The 15,510-nt window shown below is 34.7% G+C and overlaps 1 protein-coding gene and 1 long non-coding RNA gene across 2 annotated transcripts; one reads left to right on the top strand and one right to left on the bottom strand.

The window, feature by feature from the left end:
• Positions 1-297: 297 nt before the first annotated feature.
• LOC113361097 (uncharacterized protein At2g34160-like) lies at positions 298-2,679 on the top strand. Its single transcript, XM_026604461.1, has 5 exons — positions 298-535; positions 649-697; positions 1,735-1,797; positions 1,888-1,952; positions 2,358-2,679. The coding sequence occupies exons 1-5, from the start codon at positions 419-421 to the stop codon at positions 2,451-2,453; spliced, it is 390 nt and encodes a 129-aa protein (XP_026460246.1). The 5' UTR covers positions 298-418; the 3' UTR covers positions 2,454-2,679.
• A 1,630-nt stretch (positions 2,680-4,309) lies between these two features.
• LOC113361098 lies at positions 4,310-6,485 on the bottom strand. Its single transcript, XR_003364941.1, has 2 exons — positions 6,250-6,485; positions 4,310-4,517 (listed from the first exon to the last, which is right to left on the bottom strand). It is a non-coding gene; the product is annotated as an uncharacterized LOC113361098 (long non-coding RNA).
• Between the last annotated feature and the right edge of the window lie 9,025 nt (positions 6,486-15,510).

Raw genomic sequence — 15,510 nt, forward strand, 5'->3', positions numbered from 1 at the left:
GTTCGTATTTGCGTAAAAAACAGTGACGGGCATAATTCATCTGACTTGTGATTCAGAGTTTTTCATATTTCTGATCGAACCTAACTCGTTGAGTACATATCTCACTGATTCAAAAATTTCTTCAAACCTTAAATTTGGGAGTCAGATTCAAATTCAAATGTAATGAGTCAGACTGAGACGAGTCAGCTGAGTACGCCCAGAGAGAAAGATCAAACGAGGGTAGTTTGGTCATTTTGAGCAACTATTTACAGTATAATTAGAGCGATGATTCCCGCTATTTAAGCAAACGGAGGCGAACTAAACCAGTTTAGGGATTTTTGGTTTATTTATTAAGCTTCTCTCTCTCTCTTCTCTCTGTGAAAGAACAAAAGAAAGGTTTATTAGCTAGGGTTAGGGTTTTAGACTGCTACACAGAATAATGGAGGAAATTAACGAAGGTTTGAGCAACATTAACATCTCTGACGACCATAAGAAGAATCGGATTCAGGTTTCTAACACCAAGAAGCCCCTCTTTTTCTATGTTAATCTCGCCAAGGTATAATAATAAACCTCTTTCTCTTTCTCTTTTAGGGTTTCGTTATCAGCATCGTGGTCTTGGTGTTCTCAATCAAATTAGGTCTTGAAATATCGTTAATGTTGTTGTTACAGAGGTACATGCAGCAACACGGTGATGTTGAGCTTTCTGCTCTTGGAATGGGTAATTTCTTCTGTTCTTCCTTATAATACTGTTATTATTTCCTGATTTAGTATTGTTGTACAGATTTGGAGACTGCTGTCATGTTGTCACCCATTTTATTTATTAATTTGTATGCTAAACTGTCTGCATTCTATATGCCCTGTTATTGATTTGTTTGAGCTGTGTAATTGTGATTTTCTTTTTGTAAGTTTAGATCTATCACCTAATTGTGATTTACATATGCCTAGATATTGGTTCTGCTAGTCATTATGTTCGATATTGCTGATTTGCTTGTGCTGCTAGCCATTGTTTGAATCGTTTTGCTTAGTTTCTTTTGATCAAGAGTTTGTAATAGGGTAGTGTTATTTTCTCTAAGGGTTGAGAGTGAGTTATTTACAGAAAAATTAATTTTCTGATTGCTTACATCAATAACTGGTGCTAGTAGTACTTTAGGTGCATAGCTTCTGCTTAAGTCTGACTCATCCTAGCTTTGTTCAGCATTGAAAACTAGCTGCAGGTCTAGTTACTGTCATTTAGGCCTAGCCTAAGCTGTGCTTGGTCTAGCACCAGGTTTAGCTAATGATAAGTTGATGATTAAATTTACAATTAGCATCATGTTTAGGTCAAAGCGCACTGTAGCACTATTTTATGAATCACAGCGGACATTGTAATAGATTGTAGTATATCTGTTGATCTCATTCACTCAGCACAAATAGGTACATGTAGATCATCATTAATTACCAAAGAAACTGTAATGAAATTTTCTGATTTATTTTGTTGAAGGTCAATGCTAGAATATTTGTGGATTCTAAAAAACAATGGCATTGCTTGTCTAGAAAAATATTTGTGGTTGACATATTGGAAGCATTATTGATTGTTTGGCCACACTGGTCTGGCTGTAGATGCATCCTGTTCTTTGTTTCTACTACAAATTTCAATATTGACTTAGCTGTAGAGTCTTACATGCTACTATTCAAGAATTTTATTTTGTTTTCATTTGGCTCCAATTGTCTGTGGTTAATGTTTCCATCTGCTTTTTTGTTCTTGTGTACTTGCAGCAATTGCAACTGTTGTGACCATTGCGGAAATTCTAAAAAACAATGGCCTTGCTGTTGAGAAGAGTAAAATTCTTTGACTCTCTCATCTTATCATAGATTCTGTAAAGTTTTAACCTCTTGTTGAGCTCATTTTCTTTAATTTTCTGTCTGCAGAGATCACGACTTCAACTGTTGATATGAAGGATGAATCAAGAGGAAGACCCATCCAAAAAGCAAAAGTAAGTCTTCAGATTTATTTGGTGAAGGCTAGGCATGAAGAGGTTTTTCTGGCTTTATTTTTGTCCTATATGGAATTAAATTTCTTTTATTTCTCTATCTTGTGAATGGAGTAGTTTACTTTAAAAAATTCTCTATCTTCTGAATGGAGTAGTTTACTTAAAATTTTGAAATTACATGAACTCATGCTTAGTGCGTCTTTAGGAAATTATCTGATATCTGGGGAATCAGATGGTTAAAACTGTCCGGAGTTTGGTAAATTTGTCAACCCATGTTAGTTAATATGGATCAACAAAGTGTTCAACAATATGGAACCCTTTTTCTACTTGTATACTTATCCTAGTCTGGTGAGTTCTCTTCGTGCTTTAGCGTGACCTCACATAATTCAGTGATATGTTGTATTTCAGATTGAGATATTGCTGGGGAAGACTGAGAACTTCGATGAGCTGATGGCAGCCGCAGCAGAGGAAAGAGAAGCTGCAGATTCTGAGGAGCAAGGTTAACCTCATGTGTGAAGTTGTCTATTTAGTATCTATTTTGTCTGTCGATGTACTTCTCTTGCGTTTAACTGTGTTTTCGGCTTGAATTTTTGGACGCAGGCCCATGACAAAGTAGAACCTGAAAAGTTAATTTGTTTATCTTCTAACCTGAGTTTTGTTTATATGGGTTAAGCATCAAAACATTTAAATAACTATGGTTAATCAAGCCCGCTATCTGTTCTGCTTTTTTATTTTTTGTTTTAGACCAATATCAATACACCTATAATTTTGGCAAATGCTTAGTTATTTAAATGAATTCGGCATAACCAACATATACAACTGGACGGTAAAGTCCAAACCTTTTCTAGGAAGTATTTTTGTGCTTTTGTGTTTTTGAGTTAAATCTCGTGAATATTGCAAGTACATGTTGCAAGTATATTGCAAGTACATGTTGAGCACTGCTGAGTTACCTAGGAAGACTGAACATATTGGAAGAGTTACCTAGGAAGACTGATTCTGTTTTGGGGAACTTAGGCTAAGGCCCAAAAAAAATATAATTCTTGTTGGGAAGTCCAAAATATTTTTCACCTATCGTGACACCCATAATTATTCAAAATTATAAAAAGAGAGTAACAAGACTAAGTTACCCTTAATATATTTACTTGTAAAAGGAAGAAATTTTGGATTTCCTATCTGCTCAATAAAGAGTCTGCATAACGAGTTATGCGTCCTATTTTTTCAGGGGTATAATTGGAATGCAAACTTGAATATAACACATCTAAAAAGCAGTTCCTTGGAATTTTATAAATTTTATCTCGTTGGGAAGCTTTTAAAGAGCTCTACAAAACGAGCACAAACAACAATATCAAATTTGAATTTTTTTACGAAAAATCGGAGTTAATTATCATTTTATGGAGAAATTTTGAAAACTAGATACATTACCATTATGCAGCCACCATAAAGGATGCATAACACATTATGTAGACACCAGAAACGAGGCATAACAAATTATGCAACCATATTTTGGATTATGCATCCACTAGTTAGGCTATGCAACCACTAAAATGATATATATGCCTCAAAAATAACATTCTAACAAAAAGAATGATGCACGACACATTATGCAGTCACAACAAAAGACGCATAACACATTGTGCAACCATATTTTTGCTTCACGCATTTACTAATTTGATAATGCACCATCAAAAACATGTATAAATCTAAAAATTAATGAATAATAAATTATGCATTTCATTTTTTTCGATTGCGTAACAGGTTATGCAATAATTTTTATAGCTGTATAATAGGTTATGCAACTATTTTCTTTTGTTGATTTAAGTGTGAACTAGCATAAATGAACTATGCAGCCATCTTTTCTGATGCATAATAACTTATGCATCTATTTAATCAGGTACATAACAAGTAATGCATCCATTATTATTGCTACATAACTGATTATGCAGTCATTTTCCTATTTCAGCGTTAATAAAAAGGTGGTGCATAACATTATGTAACCATTCGAAAAAAAACATAATATGTTGTGCAAGCACTTTCGAAGCTGCATAGCAGATTATGCGGTCATTTTTAGATTGACTTCAATATCAGCGAAAGAAAAATGGCTGCATAATGAAATATGCAGTCGTTAACGACTGCATAACAAATTATGCATCCATTTTCTAGGATGCATAACAGATTATGCAGCTGTTCTTGTAGTTGCATACAAGATTATGCAGTCATTATTTTGTTTCTGTGTAACAAAAATGTGACTGTATAATGCATTATGCAACCATTTTTGAATGCATAAAAGTTTATGCAGTCATTTTTATAGCTGCATAACAAATTATGCAACCATTAAAAAAAAGTATAACTCACAAAAAATCTTTAAATGGTAAGTTTTCTGTTACAATATGAAAAGTATAATTACTTGATCATCGTCAACACAATAATAAATCAAATGAAAAATTCATTTGTAGTTCCTAGGGGACTTCTTATATCTCACTACTGTCATGGTTTGAATCGTTTGGATCACCCTATTGTCGTTTTCCGTTTGAAGTGTGCCTCCTTATATTCCCTTTCCGCCTAATCCCCCTGCAACGGCAACACAACACTAGGATGTGAAGAACATACAATGATATGAAAAACTATTGGAATACTAAATTAAAAAAAGTTCTTTGCAACCGCCGTTCATCATACTATAATCCATAACAACAACATGACCACCACAACCACATGTAACAGTACTCAACATATTCAACTTAGTTCATTGTCAGTATTCATATTCAACAGTAACATAACCACCACAAACGATTACAATTTTGTTTCATCATCAACGGGTTAAATGAAAATATTATAATTCATACCCATTAGCAAGTCTAGAGAATCAAATGGAAAAGAAACTTGTGCAATCTGATTTCACTATACTCATATATATTCATATTCCTACATTTGTCCACCAGATCTGGATCAAAATCACAAATTTCATATAAATGGTTCCCAAACTAAGAATCATTCAGAATTTTTTATTCAGATTTCGTAATCCATTTGACTAAAAAGATATAAATAAATTAGTGAACAAATTTTTGTTTTTGCGAAAACAGCTAGTAAAAGAAAAAAAAAAGTAACAGAGAATTAGCAAGTTTTAATATGAAAACAGCTAGTAAAAGGTCTGAGAATGAAATTCTCTCACAGATTATATGTTCGTACAAAAAATTAGCTTGATATTCCATGATTAGATCAGGAATTTCCAGACTACGAAGACTGGCTAAATTACCACATTTTCGATAATGATAAGATATCGCATCGATCTACAATGAGCATATGAGCCACCTTCTGATGTGACATTAAAGTATTTTTCGAAGTTAAGGTCATTCACCATGAGAAGGAAAATTCCGTAGACTATTCACATCCATGTTAAACCACGATGAGTGGCTTCATCTGATGTCTTGCAAGATTCCCAAAATTTGTCAAAATCACTTCTCCACTACAGTATTAACATCATCTCACAATACAAATATACTAGTATAGCATGACCTGTAGCACGACTCTTCTTCATGCACAATGAAAACAAGAAGCTGGACTAGAAAATACAAATAAATAAGCTAAAAATGGACCCAGACTCAAAGTTAAAACACCAGACAGGCACTGTACAAAAAGCCTAAGTGTCATATCCAAGTATCGTTTGTCCTTCTTTTACAAAATGTATACAAACACGGTAGCTAGAGAAACTAACTATCATATACATGAGCAGAAGCTAATGAGTAGGCAACGTTTATATGCATTAGTGGAAAATGAGAAAATTTATCCAACTGTGTCAGGTCATCAACTCCCGCAAAGATGAAGTAATCATGTTACCACATGGTCACTAGGTTATACAAACATCCAAAGAAGCAAAACACCAGAGATATTATCAATGAATTCAATACTTTGTAGAAAAGGAAAATAGAGCTAGACCAAACATATGAAATCATTGTTTTGTTTGACCAATACATTTCCCTACGGAATGAAATTAAGATCAACTATGTCAGTAAGCCTCTTCTTGAAGATTTTAGGGAGGTTTTTGATTATGAAATCAGTACGTTAGTTGTGAGTTCGGAAATTGATCAGGATGACAAGGATCGTCATAAATAACGAGAGAAGAATGATTATGATTCTATTCAACTGTTAATGCTCCAAATCTAAAACCTAAAATGAAAGTCAAACACAACAAAAATATATTGTAGATTACTTACCAGATCAATTGACACCCAAACAATGATCAACAAAAACCCAATAAAAATTGAAGCCATATTTAACAAAAAAAAAAAAACGAATTAAAGATTACCTTTAAGTGTGCAGAGCTCCTTCCTTCTGCTATATGTCATGTGCTTCAAAACCCTAAGAAAACAACAAAATAAAGATCTAAAACCTAAAAGAGAAAAATCGGAATCGAAACAAACCTAAAAATGAAAATTTGAAGCTGAAATCAAACGAAAATCGCAAATAAAATCATCTACTTATCTCTCGCCTCTCTGGCTCTCTCTTTGTTTCCCCAAGAAAACGAAGAAATCAATCGAAGAAACATAAAGTCGGGAGGTTACTTTGGGAATAAACACAAAACTAAATAGAATTTCGAAAAATATGGGCCTAGGAGGAATTTTTTCAGGAAAACTGGGTGCGCCCATGACATTTAACGCCCGTGGGTTTCAGGGTGGAAAAAAACATAAAAACGGGTTTCACAGTAGTTTTCACTTCTGTGAACATATTGGAAGGCAGTATCGAAACCCAAATATAGCATGACCATTTCTTATGGTAAAATTGGGCTGGGTTACGGTCTTTCATTATGAAAGATTTTTTAGGGACCATGGTTTTTTTGGGGACCATGGTCTTATTAGGCCAACCTCCCTATACTTATAAAGGGTGTCCTAAATTTAGGTAAATACACATTTACTCTTTACTTTAATTTAAATTAAAACTAAGCTAATAACTATATAAATCTAATCATATACATCTAATCTAAATGAATCTATTAACCAAAATCAAAATCACAAAAAAAAATTGGAGGGTAATCGAAATTTTTTAGTTTTGAAAAAAAAAAATATTCTCTTCTTCTCTGTTTCCTTGACGATCCTCGTTCGATTGAAAAACCATCAATCGTTTTTAATTCGTTTTTTGATAGGGTAAATTGAGCTGAAATCATTAAAATATGGTTTAAATAGAAGTTAAAGTGGCATGTTTGGTTATGAATAGTTTAAAAAAACTAATTTTGTAACCGAACATTCTGAAACCAAGAACACGAAGAACACTTCGGTTATCACGAATTTATTTTCTCGTAACCGAACTCCGAGTTTGGTTGGTTCGCAAAAAATAGTTTAACCGAACTCCTCATTGAAAACCAATATATTGTGTTCGGTTGGTTCACAAGAAATAGTTTTAACCGAACTCCTCATTTAAAACTAATATATTGTGTTCGGTTGGTTCGCAAAAAATTCTAAAACTAGTTAGTAACCGAACTCTACCCATAATACAAAAAAAAACAAAAAAACAATGTAACCGAACTGTGTTATTTTTCCCACTATGTTGAGTTATGATTTAACCGAACTTTTCCTACTCTGTTTGGTTTGTTCGCAAAAAATCTTGAGAAACCGAACTCTTCACTGATTCCATACATGTGGAGTTCGGTTAGATATGATGTTGGGTTAAAATTTGCGAACCAACCGAACATTACTCTGTAAATCCGTAACAAAGTTCGGTAACATGTTTGTTTACCGAACGAATAAAACCTCCATTAAAGAGCGAGTTCGGTAACCTGCGTGTTTGGAAGAAGTAACCGAACTACACTTTCAGATGAGTTCAGTAACCTGTTCTTCACATAAGGTAACCGAACAAGCCCAAATCTACTTTAAAAATTTACAGTTTTTTGAAACTTTGGAGCAATTCAACCAACATTATCTAAGTTTGAAGCATACCCGGGTACCGAAATACCCTTCCTCCGGTTGTGGTTGGTATAATCCATCGTTTTTCATATTTTTCTTCTTCATCTTCTCTAACTTTACTCTCTCAATAATTCTACTTCTTTTACAAAAAACCATCTGATTTTTTAATCTCACTAATTATCTTTAACTTAATCATCTCACTAATCATTATACTAACTATTAATAATACTAACTAATCATTACCCAAAATTAATCAGGAGGATAATTTAGGTATTAATATAAATATCTAGATAAGGGGTGACCTAGATTTACTTATAATGTCTTTACCCAAAATAAAACCATGGTCCCCCAAAAAAACCATGGTCCCCAAAAAATGGTTCTTTATTATAGTCAAAGCAATCTCTACCTATATGGGCTACGGCTTGGCAACAAGCTAGCCTAATCTCATTATCCCTGTACCCCAGAAGCTAGGGGTGGGCATTTGGCACGTAATCCGCGGTTTTAAACGGGACAAATCGTTCATTTGCGGATGGATACCCGGACTGTTCGTTAATGGGTTGGATGCGGATGGAATTTTTGAAATCCAACGGATAATGGATCGAGCCCAGATGCAACCTTAAAAATCCGTTGGACAACCATATCCGTTAAATTAAGGGAATTTATATAGTTCTAGAAAATACTATGGATCATTTAGGAATTTTTAAGATGTTTGCTTGGGGTGTGGTACATGACATTTTTATATTTGTATACATATATAGGATATGTAGGTTTTATAAGGAGTCATTTGTGTTAGCTTTATTTTCTTTACTATAAATTTTAACTAAAAAAATCCATTGGATTATCCGCATCCAATCTGTCCATCCGTGTATACATTGTATGCTAATCCGTTGGATATGGATTGGATGTGGATGCCAAATTTCAAATCCATAGTACGATGGATTGGATGCGGATGAGGCGAAAACCAGTCCATACCGGCCCATGCTAAACCTTACCAGAAGCCAAGCTCTGAAACTACATCCCGATTTGCTAAGTATTTATTGATACGGCCTGAAGTTCGTCTTTCTGACTTTCTTTCTGCTTCCCCTTTGAGTTTTCAAATGGAAGTAAATTTTCCCCATATTTAATTCGCATTAACATGTATGGATCTAACATTGTAATTCCTATAAATAAGATGTTCATGATTAAAGTTTATGTATATCGATAATTTCTATACGCACCCCTAGCTGGGTCCAAGAGCATAGCTCAGTGGTATCCTATCAACTCTAGTAAGGAGGAAGTCAGGGGTTCAATCCCTACCACCGTAAAGATTTGTAATAGATTAGTTGTATAGCGGGCTGAGCGGTGTTGGGTTTGGAAGTAGGGCCAGTCCAACTGGTTGTGTTTGGGTAGGGGTTTGGGTCCGGCTTTCGCGTATCAAAAAAAAACCCATCCCTAACTACACCCACGCATCTCTTCTCATTTAAAACTCTCACCATCAATGGATAGAAACTACGCATTTGTTGTGCTAGGTGGATGGACAAATTGATTTTTTATAGGGGAAAATGTTTTTCCAGACAGATTGAACCGATCGTAGCAACATGGGACGATTATCCCACTCAAATTTATAGATACAGAAGTTCGAGAATGAAAGATTAAAATTAAGATTAAGATGAAATTTTAAGAATTTATGGGTGTAGAAGGTGTGATACTGGAGTTGAAATTGATTGAATTTGTATGGAGTGGAATGAGAATCGTTGACGCTCGTCTACAAAGACTAGGTTTGCAACTCAGTACTACACACTAGAAAGTCTTCAAAAGTATAAAACTCATTCGCGAATAATGTTTGTGAATCATAAGTGGGTTAAATATAGGTTTGCAAAGAAAATTATGGGAATTAATGTACTTAAAATTGTTACAAGCAGTACATTGGGAAGATGTTGATTATTGTTGTATAGTGTTAAAGCCTTTAGTTACGGTTGTAAGGTTAGTGGATATCGAGCGCAAACCTACAATGCCTTCTTATTATGAAGCAATGAAAATAGCAAGGGACAAACTCGAGAAGAATTTCAGTGAAGATTATAATACTTGGGCTATAATTAAGGCTATCTTTGATAAAATATGGAACAATAACATCAATCATGCTCTACATTATGCTGCTTATTATTTAAATCCTTTCATATTCTACACGATCACTGCTCATTTAATGAATAATGAACCTAAGTACATAGAAATCAAAAGGGGACTTCATACAACAATGCAAATGATTATTCCCAATGAAGATGGACTTCAACAAGCTACAAGTGAATTGAGAGAGTATAGTGATGCTAATGGGATCTTGGGAACTCCGACTTGCAAAAGAACAAGAGATAAAGATTAACCTCGTAAGTTTGTTTGTTATGTAATTTAAGGTCTGATTACGTTTGTGTTAACTTTGCATTGTATAAATATTTTGTCCGTGTTTGTGACAAATGATTGGTGGATTACATATGGAGGAATCGATTCCCCAAACATACAAAAATTTGCAATCAGAGTATTGAGTCTTACTTGTGCTGCTTCCGCGTGTGAGAGAAACTGGAGCGCATTTCAGAATGTAAGTATTCTAACCTTTTGCACTGATTAGTAATATTGTTGAATGTATATGGACATTTCAAGGCTCTATTTATATTGATTGCCAAGATAATGTAAAAAAAAACTTAGGTGGATCTATCAATCACAAATATTCTTGTTATAACACCAATTAGGTTGTTGTTTGCTGGTTAGGGGCATGTTGGTTGATCGTCGGGGTGTCACCTTCTCTTATTCTGAATTACATTTTTTTCAAGCTCATATATTACTTGTCTTTGTTGTTGAATGAATTGTACTTCTCAGTCGTACTTGTAGTAATTCATTCAAATAAGGTTACATTAATTTTGTTTTTTCGTTTGAACAAGGAACATGAGATGCCTGTAAACCTATGTCTTCTTATCAAAACAAGCAACAAAGCTTGAAACAGTTAGTTTACCTATTTATCTTTCGTGTTTCATTGCATATTTACCTATTATTCTTTCATATTTCAGTTGCACTCAAAGAAGCGAAATCCATAAAACAACAGAAATTGAATGATAGTGCGTTTATCCAATATAACAAGAAATTGGAGCGTCGATACAAAGAAATCAGTGAAGATAATGATGATCCGAAAGCTCGTGATCCTATTTTTCTAGATGAACGTGATAACAATGATGAATGGTTGGATTTAGAGAATTTGGATGCCTTGGTTGTAGAAGGCGATAATGTTACTTTGGATGATTTGCAGGATATTGTTGGTGAAGAAAGTAGGCCAGTCGTTAGTAGAGGTACTTGTAACTCTCGACTCAAATCTTCTTATCCAACTGACTCTGACTATGATGGATATGATACCGATGATTTGATGTGCGTCTCTAATTATAGACTACTTGGTGGAGATAATAGAGTTACTAAAGATTGTGCTATCTATAATGAATCAAATGATTTTGATTAAAATTGTAATATCCATGTTTAATTATCATTCTAGATAGTGATTAAAGTTGTGAAGTTGTTCCCCTTTTTCCAATTTGAACTTCATATGGCGGCTCTTATGTTTTGAATGAACTTGTTTTGTTTTTCTATAATTGATGCATTTTTATCTGTCTAATTTTGCGTGAAACAATAAAAATTATAGATATAAATTTAGAACCGATATTGCACTGATATTTGAAACCGAGATCTCCCCAATACAATATTGTACCAGTGTGTTGGTCCCCGGCCGAGACAAACCGGTATCCGATATTAACTACATTGCAGATACCACTCTTCCTCTTTTAGTAAACTCTTTTTCTCCATCTTTAGCGAACTTCTTGCCAATATCTTGAAATAGTTTGTCAAGAATCCCATCATCCAAATGTTCAACCAAGAGACCCTTGAAGATAACAGAAAAAGCTTGGCGGGTAAAAGTATAATCTTTTAGCGGAATCGAGTTATTATACAACACTACAATGTGTCCATAAATGATCCAAGGAAATCTTTTTAATACATCATTCATATCTTCAGCGGTCTTGAATTTAAACACATATAGGTTTCTGCCCATGGTGTTAATCTCTACTCTTCTATGTCTTTACCATATAATGTTCATCTCTTTGCACCTTGTCGAAGTCAATATCATCCTTGGAAATAATTTTTCCAATTCGAAAGTTGCTCCCCTTATTTGCAGCTACGTCAATCTCTTCTTCAGAGATTAAACTTCCTCTTGCACGATTAGCTTGAGCCATCCCAAAATTTGATTCTTGAAGTCTTTTTGTGGAAGCTGTCATTTGAAGTCCTGCACCTTGAGACATTTTTGGGTTGGGAAATATTGACTTTTTTTTTTGGTTGGTAAAGGAAGATATCAGAATAAGTAATCGTAATCTCTAGGTGAATGAGTTATATAGAAGATGGTTAACAATTTTTTCTTATGACATGACAAGCATAAAATCATCTCTTTCTGCCAATCACCCGCCATGTTGAAATCAGCCGTTGTTTAACTGTTAGATGGCTGGTCATATAGTATTTTCGGGATACGACTGGGGTGTGATCTTTTCATTCGGAGTATAATGGAGGAAAAAAAACAAAATATTGAGACGAGAAAAGTTACCGACCACTTCCAAAATTGAAACGGGAAAATTTCCAAACATGCTCGCCTCAGGCACACACGCACTACCAAAATATCCAACCATCCTAACAGAATCATAAGTTTCTTTCAACCCCGAATGTTACGAGTACAACGAATAGACAGTTACACATACATCTATAGATAATTGTACATTATGCAGAAACATAGTGGTGTTAGGGATTAGTAGCTGACAGCTCAACAGATAAGAACGGGGAAATCCAAGTTGGAAATAAAGTAAGGTATACACGCCGATTCTAAAGCCTTGTAGAGTGACTCATTAAGCCTTGTAGATTGACTCAGTACGCGCCGATTCAGAGCACAGTACTAACTCGTGGTGCAGGTGGACTTAAAAGGACGAATCATCTTTACATCTTAACTTAGCCTCGACAGTACAGGAGCTTCTGATGTTGATGGTTGATTTTGGAAGACCATATTCGTCCAGAAAGTAAATTCGCAAAATATAATTATGAAGTCAGACTTATAGTCATTATAAAAGTCAAATACAAAATTGTTGTATTGAATCTATATGGTATTACTAAAATCAGGGGCGGAGCCAGCCCTATGCAAGGGTTGGAAATTGCACCTCCTTAATTTTCAAAATCCCTACTAAGTGTCGTGATTTTTAACGTAAAAAGGAAAAATATACCATGTTTGCACACCCTAAAATACCGAATGGAAAGCAACTTGTTAACTTGCTTTTCTTGGTTTCTCCCATCTATGTATTCGCTGATAATTTGATTATCTTCTTCATCGTTAGAGTCCAGTGAATTATATCATATATCAAGTACTTTCTTATCCCAGTTTGATTTTGGAGATTTGATCTAAATAAAGTTAAATGTTTGAGGTTTTTGTATAAATCAGAAAATTAAGAGATTGGGCATTCATGATTTCTTGCCATGTTTCATCAAATCAACTTGGTTCACTTTGATTTTATAAATTTTGATATTCTTAATTAAAAAAGTAGGGTTCATGTTAAATTTTAGTGCTTTCGTATAATTACACGAAACTCTTTTGTTTTTTGGTTCCATGGATAAAGCCCTGCAAGTGCTGGATGTGCGTCTCCAAGAAAGATATGTCAATATTTTGTTTTGATATGATCTCTTACTGGTTTAGGTTGCATCTTGTGTGGTGTCCTTCGGTTGCTACGGATGTTTTTTTAATAGTCTTTTCGTATTGCCGTAATTTTTTCTTTTACAACCCCTCTCTTAAATATTTGGCTCCGCCCCTGACTAAAATATTAGATTGATATGCCTGATCACTCTTTAAAGTAAGGTATACGTGCCGATTTCAAAGCCTTGTATATCGACACAGTACGCGCCGATTCAGAGCACAGTACTAGCCTGTGGTGATAGTGGACCTAAAAGGACGAATCATCTTTATATCTTAACTCAGCCTCCACAATACATGTGTTGCTGATGTTGATGGTTGATTTTATGGGACCATATACCTTCCAGAAAAACATTCACCGAATATAATTATAAGTCAAACTTATAGTCAAAGTAAAAGTCAAACACAAAATTCTTGAATTGAATCTTGCTCCTATATGGTATTACTAAAATGTTAGACTTATGTGCCTGATCACTCGTTACAACACCCGTAAAAGTTCTTTTTTTTTATAAGAAAGGAGGATAAAACCTCAAGACCTACAGTATTTGAGAACTGGTGCTGCTGAGCAGACTGCCAGTCCTCTCATGGTTCATTAATACATTCCCATAGTTCAGATATAGAATATTGTTGTTCAAAAGATTAATACTACTACTATTTATGTCGCCTGAGATTATTGGGAACAGGTTCTGAATAGAAGATTGATCCCTTTGTCTGTGAAAATTGCAGTTAGAGCTGAGATTAGCTAAATTGACATTTGTGTGATTATCTCTGTCATTGATCGTGCTCCAGCTTCCGATCTCAAAAGGTTCTTTCCCATCGTACTGTAAAGTAAATCTTGCTCCTATCTTCACTGCATACCTACTTCTAATCAGCTTTATTAGTTGGAAGGAGTTAGATTCAAAATCCATTCTGCTTTCTAGTTCCACTGCCCAGTTGTAGGCTTCAGTTGCATCTTTCTTTTTTATAGCTTCGGTGGAGCTTTGGCTAAAGCTTGATCCCCTTGCTCCTCTGCATCTACCTGTGATCATAAAGAAGCATCCCCAAACCAGTGGTATTAGTTGCCTGGTTAGTGAAAATTGCCACATTGATTTTCATAGTAAACAGCTTTGGGGTTGTCCAAGCATTTCTATATTCAATAATTTGTTGCTCTACATCTTCCTTGGAGTAGACCACTGACAACAGAGTTTTCCTTTTTTTGTCTCTAGACGCCCTTTGGTTGTTCATGTATTTCATAATCTCTTTTGCAATAAAATTTGGGTTAGGTGCACTGTTTTGAAAAGTTAGGTCACATCTTGCTTTCCAGACGTGCCATATGACAGTAGCACATAACTCAGCCCAACTGTACAGGTTTTCTCCTTGTTTATTATAGTGAAGAAAATGGTTGAGCCATTCATGAAAGTCGAGGTGTTGATTGATAACATCATAAGGGTCAAACTGGAGATCTCTCCAAACATCTTGTATTAGGGGGCAGTTGATGAACAAGTGTGTTAGAGACTCATTTTGACAGTAACAGATTTTGCAGATAGTATTTATGTAGTTCAGATGTCTTCCCATTCTTCCCCAGTTGGGAGAATGGAGTGAGCAGCTTTCCATAAGAAGATTTTGATGGAAGATGAAACTTCCAGGTTTCATGTGATCATCCAGTTTTTTTTTTGAGGACTGGGTTGACCTCTATGTGTTAGTTTATTGTATAGAGACTTAACAGAGAAAATACCATCCTTTGTTAGCGGCCATTTTACCCTATCCTCCTGGTTGACTCTTATTTTTGTATGTATAACTTTATCAACTATATTATGAGGGAAAAGATTGTAGATAAGGGATCTATTCCACTGAGTATTTTCAGTTAATAGATCAACTACCTTCTCAATTCCTTCTGGGCAGTTGCTTGGCCTAGTAGGAGGAGTATTCAAACCTTTTACCCAATTGTCCTTCCAAATGTGGA

Source organism: Papaver somniferum, chromosome 3, assembly GCF_003573695.1.
Source record: "Papaver somniferum cultivar HN1 chromosome 3, ASM357369v1, whole genome shotgun sequence".
Lineage (NCBI taxonomy): Eukaryota > Viridiplantae > Streptophyta > Magnoliopsida > Ranunculales > Papaveraceae > Papaver > Papaver somniferum.

Bases quoted from the DNA above. Each gene is read 5' to 3' on its own strand.
- LOC113361097 (XM_026604461.1), top strand. From the start codon at position 419: ATGGAGGAAATTAACGAAGGTTTGAGCAACATTAACATCTCTGACGAC. The intron at 1,798-1,887 runs GTAAAATTCTTT...TTCTGTCTGCAG, and splicing joins TGGCCTTGCTGTTGAGAAGA to AGATCACGACTTCAACTGTT. The intron at 1,953-2,357 runs GTAAGTCTTCAG...GTTGTATTTCAG, and splicing joins GACCCATCCAAAAAGCAAAA to ATTGAGATATTGCTGGGGAA.